The sequence below is a fragment of the Cyprinodon variegatus genome, unplaced genomic scaffold (genome assembly GCF_000732505.1).
Source record: "Cyprinodon variegatus isolate N-32 unplaced genomic scaffold, C_variegatus-1.0 Scaffold29, whole genome shotgun sequence".
Classification (NCBI taxonomy): Eukaryota; Metazoa; Chordata; class Actinopteri; order Cyprinodontiformes; family Cyprinodontidae; genus Cyprinodon; species Cyprinodon variegatus.
Genome location: NW_015150482.1, coordinates 134,105 through 142,726, shown reverse-complemented (window position 1 = coordinate 142,726; position 8,622 = coordinate 134,105). Strand labels below are relative to the sequence as shown.

General features: G+C 35.6%; 1 protein-coding gene across 7 annotated transcripts in view; it reads right to left on the bottom strand.

Moving 5' to 3' along the window:
- Positions 1–1,486: 1,486 nt before the first annotated feature.
- LOC107099889 (NMDA receptor synaptonuclear signaling and neuronal migration factor-like) overlaps positions 1,487–8,622 on the bottom strand; it is a 60,989-nt gene continuing 53,853 nt past the window's right edge. For 6 of the 7 annotated variants that reach the window (XM_015398204.1, XM_015398186.1, XM_015398221.1 and 3 more), the window contains 2 exons: positions 7,352–7,427; positions 4,861–4,958 (listed from right to left, as the gene is read on the bottom strand). In XM_015398204.1, the coding sequence (XP_015253690.1) occupies positions 4,861–4,958; positions 7,352–7,427 (174 nt within the window). Of the gene's footprint in view, positions 4,959–7,351; positions 7,428–8,622 lie in introns of all 7 variants that reach the window. The other variant, XM_015398178.1, reaches the window with a different exon arrangement.

The following is an 8,622-nucleotide window of genomic DNA, read 5'->3' as shown; positions in this document are numbered from 1 at the left end:
GTGAGAAAATTGGGTGGGGTAATTGAACACACTTACTGTTTTCTAATATAACTAACTTGAGGTTGTTTGATGCGTTTATGGCGCATCAAATGTTTGGAAAGTGAGCTTCTTAGGAGTGACAGCGGTGACAAATCACACAAGAAAAGACTGTGGGCTAATCAGGAGCCCACGGGCTGAACTCAGGGAAGCAGGCTTCATCTTGAGCTGGAGTTTTTCTGCTTGGTCCTAGTGCGCGAAAAATGTCTGTGTACTGTAGCGTAACATTGTTTTAGGACAGTAAAAAGTGCAGGGGACCAAAACAGATGTTTGAAAAAGTGCAAGGGACATGTCCCACCTGTTCTTCCCCAAAATTACACCCATGACTGTATCTATCACCTTGCTTTATGTCTAAAGCAAATGGGAGCATAAAGGCAATTGATTTTTTTGTTTTTCTTTTAGTGATCTACAAGACAATAGTGACATGATGTGGATGGCATAGTTTCCAACAGCTTCTTTAAAGCTCGATTCAAGACATCAAGTTAGCTGCTTATGATAAGAACACATCCCTGGTAAAGATGAGCAAAAAACCCTCTCAAATATATAATTTCTTATTGCTGTAGCATAGTACTGACAGAAAATGGGGAAAAACAATAATTTCACTTTTAAATAAATTAATATACATTTGAGTGTTGAAAATGAAGAGTCGAAATCAAAGCCCTTTCTTACTTTGTGAATACTTTCCTTTTTTGATTGCACCAACTCTGTTCCTTTTACACAATATAATCTACAGGCCAAAAAAAATGCATCTAAACCTGCATAGCTGTAAGTTGACAAATGATGCCTGGATGCTTAACTGTTCATATTTTAATATTACACCTTTGCAGATAAACAATACTTCCAGTCAATCAAGAACCAGTATACATTTTACATGAGATTTCATTAACTTTAGTTGGGAATTGCCAATAATTTTCTGTCCCCTAATTTGGACATCATGTGTTAGTGGCTATATTTTACCCACATTTATAGTGATGTTAATGCCTACAATCTTGCAAGTACCACAACAGCTGTGACATTTCCTGCAATAAAAAAGCAAAAACACTTTAGTTCTCACAGCAGCTCAGTTTTTTAAGCACATAATTTTCAATGAGTTGATGCAATCAACTGGTTTTCCTTAGATAGAAAACTTTAAATCAGTTTGACTGTATGATCTGATTCAATAGTAAAGTGCCTTGAGATGACGTGTGTTGTGAATTGAATTGAAACTGAATTGAATTATGTTTTTCCTATTTTGAAGAGTGGAAGAAGGAAATGGGGCTTTGTGTAACGACACATTCATGCTGTAGTTGAATAATAATTATGGAAGAGAGACAATAAGTATAAAATAAAGAATTATGTAGTTCTATTTATCTTCAAAGAATTGTTTGGGTGTCAGTAATTGTGGCCCTAAGGAAGGCTCTATATGACCATTGTTGACCAAAAAAAGCAAACAACAGGAAATTGAACTCATTATAATCTTTAATTAGATTTCCAGATAATCACCTTCGTTTTTTTCTTGCTACTGATAGAAACATAAACAAATCTCTCTGGAACTCCTGAGTCACGATGCCCCTCACCTTATCCTCCCAAATTAACTTAACAGAATCCTGAATGAGTAAGAGATTTCCCACAGAACTGATAATAGATTTTCTTTTCTCTAAAGCACTTTTTTGACCAAAATAACCCATGGCTGCCGTGTTTCTGATGCGAAAAATTATACGCCAGTGAAAGCTCTGAAAAATAATCCCATTAAAAGCCAGCAGCTGTTAAGGGCAACTTCTTGGAGAATTTGGCAGCTCAGTGCTTTTGCTGGAATTAAAATGGCTCTGTGAGATGACAGGTTGTGTAACTGCTGAATTTTAAATCTGTAGTGAAAACATATTGCGTGACTCGGGCTGAGAGAGAGGAAAGGAGAGCACTTGGCTGTTCCAGAGAAACGGGCCAGCAGGGTAATGTCACACACACAGCAAACACATATGAAATAATAATAAAAGAAGATTTACAGAATTATGAACCAAAAAAAAAATCAATACATTTATAAATTCTGACAAATCCACACATATTGACAGAAAAGTATGTAAATCTGAAATGCAGACAGCATTGTCTTATTTAAAGCCAAGACTCCAGTCAGTGAGACTCTTCATGACCAGTTGACTTTCTTCAACCGCTTGTCTAGTCTGATTTGAATCTTTTCACATTTCCACTCATTACATTTTCTAGACCTGCTGGTTATTTTGCCTCTGCTCTGAATGGATAAGCTCTGTTCCATGACCTTTAAAAAATATTTACTTAAACCTTGTTTTAAACATTTTGACAGCAAAATGACATATTACATAAAATATATTAGAATTCATATTTTGCTTTGATAATGCCCAAAAACTAAAGGCAGCTGACAGTCATTTTAGGGATTTGATTTCATTTGTTTCCGTCCACCAAATATAACAGTTTCCAGTTTATAAGTTGAAATCTACTGGAGCTTAGAGACAGAAAAATAAGTAACACATATGTAGGAATTTAGGCCCAAATTCTGACAGATAAGCTTCCTAAACATTTTATTCAAACCTGCCATAGAAAGTCCTCTATATTATTTATTGAAAATGCTAATTTTCCCATTGTTGAAACTTTCCAACTGCAGTGCGGCTAAAACTGTTTGCTCCAACAATGATGTATTGAAAGTCTTATTATAAATTAATCTTTAATGCACTAGTATGATCTTAAATTTCAGATGATTGAAACAAAGAACCAGCAGTACATTAGTACTGGTGAAAAAAACATGACAAAGTAATAATTGCCCACCTTTAAAACATAAACATGGAAGTTTAGATTCTATTAGGAATTGTAATTGGAGCTGTCTGGTTTGGTAAAATAAGACTAAGATTTAATTTTCCAAGACTGGCATAAAATAAGGTACATATTTTTGTCTTCCAAAAGGTTCAAGTTATTCTTAGAAGGCCTAAAAGAGTTTGACTAGGAATTTGTTTTCCTCTGCAAAAAACCTCCAAAAAAAAGTTTCTAAAGGTTATGGGACTGTAATGAAAGATGATTTTATTTTAAGGATCTGGACCAGAAGTGCCAATAAATCAAAAAGCGCCATATGTGACTCGGTAACAATAAGAATTAAATTCCAACAATCTTCTCTGGAAAGAAAAAAAAAAAGAAGCTCCCACAGCGGAGCGGGTATATTGTAAAAACACAATAAAAAAATTCAAATTTCTAAATTTTTACAAAATATTTGGGTCTCAAAAGTGCAGCTACCCTTCTGTCAGATGTGACTGCTTTTAAATTGGCTTGACTCTGGTCTAATTAACCAATCAGTGAATATACCGTTATCATTGTCTCTCTATTACAGAGATATTCTCTGGCAGCCACACACAACTGATGCTGTCACAAATGAATATGAATGAATTTGATATCTAAAGCTATTGCTGAAATGACATCTGTGTTCTTTCTGTCAGAGATCTTTCCCTGAGCCTCAGCTGGTATCTGAACCACGTTTCCTCAAGCAGCTGGGCTCATGAAAAGCACACCAACTGAATAATATATAGGCAGCTATATCTGTGCCATTCTAACTTTGTCTCTAAATGTATTTTGTTCCCAGCCCTAACATGTATGTTTGCACCTGAGGGCAGAGCATACTTAGTCTGTCTGAAACAGCTTGAATTGATCCACTCCTCTAAGAAAGCATTTTTCTGGTCTTTAAAAAAAATAAAAAGTTTACACCCATCAGGCATACATCTGCTTACAGCTCCCTACTCTGGTCGTCACTATGAGCTAAGAGAAACCAAGAGTATATTTAGCAGAAAAGGGTAGCAGATTTTGTCATGACTGATCCCTTTGCACAAAAAAAGGGAAAAAAAAAATCATTGATCATTAGGGAAACTCCTCTTCATTTGTAGGAGCCCTTGGATGGCTGTTACATCCTTTGACATCATGAATCACACCAGACTGTCATCCTTTGTGGATAGACATGACCAAGGGATATTTATGGCAATGCTGGCGATTATTCTTTTTGCTTAAAGTAGACTAAAGATAATATGCACACTTTTTTTCTTTTTTAAATTTAAAACACACTCAAAACATTTTTTTCCCCACACAAAACATTCATAATCCCACATATATCCAAAAAAGATAATACATTCATTCAAAGCGATGGTGCTGAATATCTTAATGTTATAGAATAAAGAGATTCATTAAATGGATGGCAAAAACCTGAGTTATTTCAACGGATTTCCATATGAAAATGCACAACAATGCACAATGAAATAAAATGATGATCCAATACAGAGTATTATTTGCATGGCTAAGGCTATACTACTATATCCATGTGAACTATACACACTTTAACATCACCTGTGTATATGATGTCATATGTATGGGCGAGTCTGATGGTCAAAACACAGAACCACATTAGGACAGGATGAGTTACAGCAATTAATCTGAAGCACATCGGCCCCATAAAGCAGGTCATTGCAACAACAGGGCGACAAAAAACGTATATTTACATATTTTTAATCATTTGTTAATATTTTTGAAACTCTACAGTTAAAAAAAAAACAAGATTAGACAAGTTTGATATGGATAGTTCAGTTTTTAGGGGGGGGGGTTACCCCTCATTTTTTGTCATATATAGAAACCTTTTCACATTTCCTCTGGTGTTCTACAACCCGCTGTTCCAGGCTTTTTCAGCATGAAAGAAGATTATTTTTATTTATGAATTTTTTTTTTTTTTCAGCTGATGACCCAACCTTGACAGTTAGGGCATGTTTAGTCACTGGGTCATCAGTTTCAACAGTGTCCGCTTGGCACTGCTGGGCCACCTATGAACTCTTTGCTTGGGTGTCTTTGTCACAAAAGGTCCTCGTAGTCCAAGAGTTTAGAGTGTTGGCGAGTCTTCCAAAGGCGGTAGAGACGAAAATCAAAGTACATCTCAATCATCTCTTTGCCTTAAATGGAGAATGAGAAAAAGTTGATATAAAGTAAGTTATATTCATCAAACCAAAAAAAAATAATTACAAAAACAAAGCTTTAATCATTATTTATATTCCAGAGTAGATTGAATTGGCAAAATGGTGTTTGTGCAGATGCAGGGAGTTTTTCCTCTCCACTGTCTCTACAAGCATGCTTAGTGTGAGGGATTGCATTTGATTCAATGATGCAATCAACTGGTTTCCCTTAGACTGAAAACTTTGAATCAGTTGACTGTATGATCTGGTGAACTGTTAAGTGCCTTAACAGGACACTTTGTGAATTGGCGCTATATAAATAAACTGAATTGAATTTAAAAGCCTCTCCTGTTGACGACTGGTCACTAAAGTGACCAAAAATGGTTCTCTATAGAAAGTAGTTCTGAGAAAAATTGACTGTAATAGAGTGGCGAAGGACTGTACTTAGACAAATGTACTGACATATAATAAACCTTTTTCTAAACAGTCGCTAGCAGGGCTGTAGCGATACACGAATCTCACCATACGATATGATACGTGATATTTAGCGCACAATATGGTATATATCACGGTATTCAGACAATATGATTCGATTCGACATAATCCACTACACCCACATAATTCCCGACATATTTAAACGGGACACAGTGATTTAAGTGACATCTTGTGGGTGTTGTATTTACTTGGATTGAATTAATTGAACTAAAAACATCAGTTGCATGGTATATGTCTGGACAGAGAGCCTGCCGCTTGCAAATGCTGGACAAAATGAATCACAGATGTATAGAGAAAACTTGTTTCATTTATTGAAACTGTAGCTTACAAGCCTTTGAAGTAGATAAAGTGCAGTATTACAATTACTGTAACAAGTTAATTAAAAAGTGCAGCAACAGGTTTTTTTTTTTTTACCTCACACTGAACATGTGAGGTAGCCAGGTAGCTACCAGTTAAGTAGACGTACCATGGCTTCTCCAAAATGTCCAAGATTACATATGTTGTGAATTGGGGCTATATAAATAAACTAAATGTTCTTTAAGTGACTTGAATTATTGGATGTTTTCAATTTAAACATTTAATTTAGCAGATGGAAACATGTGGGAACAACCACCGTCAACGTCCAGTATGGTTTGTTTTGGGTCACTTCGCAGCTTCTTTGGGTCTTCCGTTAATGTGATGGCGTTTTAGGTGGGCTTGTAGGTCAGTGGTGTGTCCTGAATATTTTAAGCCATACCGGAAGGCTTTTGTCAAGGTTCTCGCTTCCCTTATTTCTTTTAAAACCAAAATGTTCCCACACACCAGCTTTTAAATTGAAGGTGGTGGATTTAAATTTTCTGCCATTTTCTTGCTCAGACTGTAAAGGTAGATGTTGCATATGTGTTAAGAAAGTATCCACAGTCACACTGGCAGCCAGCTGACTAAATTACTCTTCGAACAGGGTAAAAACAGAGGATGTGAAGGGCACCTATGTATTGATACTCGCAGCTTAAAAATCGATACTTTCTTGGAAAACAAAATATTGATTTATATTGCAAAGTAGATAAAATTGCCCAGCCCTTGTTGCTAGTATCTTGACAAAAAATCTTGGATCTGTGGAATTGATCCTTGAGTGCATGAAAACTATGACCTGTAGCCATTTCCAGAAGTTTATTTTGTTTTCTATCTCCTCCATGGAGTTAGTTTTAGTACTATAAAGAATTAAGAACCATTAAAAACTCCACGACAAAGCAACTTTGGCTGGTTCCTGGATCTCAAAACTGTTCATTTTAAAGAGAAAATTGTCGTCGTTCAAGGGGTATGTAAAGAACACACCTTTAGAAAATGAGCTTTAATTTTTTAATCTTGCATATCTTGTATATAAGTGTTTCTCTTACAGTAAAATAATATTACTTACGGAAATGACTTTTTTTCGGCAGTAAATATAGGAAAAAACTTGCATTAACTGTATTTATGTTGGGCCTGATTGAATTGACCACATTAACCAGTTTATTATCCAATTTTTAATAATTATATCTATAGAAGCTCAAGTGGATTTACCATGGGTTGGCAGTTCTTTTCTATAATTTGCTTTCTATTGCCCTGCATTGATAGTAACTGATTAGTATATATAGAATATAACAGGCAGGGTTGTTTTTTTTTTTACATCTAACGGAAAAGAATGGAGATTAAGGAGTTAATTGGATATTCATGAAGAAAATAAGGACATTGAAAAGTGGATATAATGCTGTAAATAAAAAGGGAAACATCTGTTTTGTAAATCCCTCTTTCTGAGCTGTCAGTGTTGGACAGATGGCATGTGTGAACATCATCCTGTAAGTATTGGCTGTAGCATGTGGATGTCAGTTCCTGTGTCTGACTCTGACACTGAGAGTGTTAGGGTGTGTTCCTGGTCCTACCCTGGGCAGATAGCTCCAGCGGTGACTCGAACTCCACAGAATATGGCCTCATCAGATTCTTCAGTTTCTGGAACAGCTGTTTGGCAGAGATAAGAAAGTAAAGCGGCAATTAATCCTTCTCTTGTAACGAGGGAGCTAGCCTGTTCAGCAGCACACACCAAACATAAACTCATAAATTCAGCTTGTTAAAGTCTAATAGACCCAACTGTCTGTGCAGGTCACAAGAAAGACATAAAACGGAAGGGTGTTAGCCTGCATTCCTGGTTTTTATTTTGACGCCTCTTTTACAGCCATCATATATTTGCAAACGTTTTACAGTATCTGAATATAAGGAAAATCTTAAATAGAAATTGTGGAAAACATCAAAGCCAGCATAATAAATGCTACAACTAAATATTCACTATGCTTCACTTAGCAATAAAAACTGGTTGCTGATTGAGTTGCTTTTCTTGATCTTACCATCCTCAAGTGTGGCAGCAAAATGTTGTAATATTTCTTAAAAACCCACACTTAGAAAATGAGAAACAGAAGATGGAATGCACAAAAAACAAAGAAAAATGAGGGATATTTGGCTATAGCTCATAAAACTTGAACTGAGGCTTTTCAGAAGTCCTGCTTAATGATGTCATCACCCGATGTGTATAAGTTGATGTTGGGGCATAAAATAATTATGTTGCAAAATGTACAATAAATGAACAAAACACTAAATATGGTTAGAACAGATTTGCTTTATATGCGTCATAATTCCAACCTCTTCTAGTTTATGGGGTCTTGTAACAGATTAATGTAAAGCAGGGGTTCCTAAGTCCAGTCCTCAAGAGCTACTCTCCTGTACCTTTCATCAAATGAATGGCTCGTTACCATGTCTCTGCTGAGCTAAATGCTGGGATTGAGCCTTTAGATTCAGGTGTGTTTGAGAAGAGATGCATTTAAAAGTTACAGGATGGTAGCTCTTGAGGACTGGACCTGAGCACCCCTGATGTAGAGGCCCTATGGCGGATTTACTTGTCTTACTAAATTAGATTTTAGTTTTAAGGTAATTCATTTCAAGGTTAGATTGTTAAGTATAACCTGCTTTTGAACTCTATAGGATCACACGTTTATATACTGTATATATACACACATAAGCACCTCTATTAATATTATTCTTTAGCTCTGTTGAATATATTTTTTCCCTCAGATGTTCAGATTTCCCTTTAGCCTCTTAGGTGGTATATATATGTATATATATATATATATATATATATATATATATATATATATATATATAT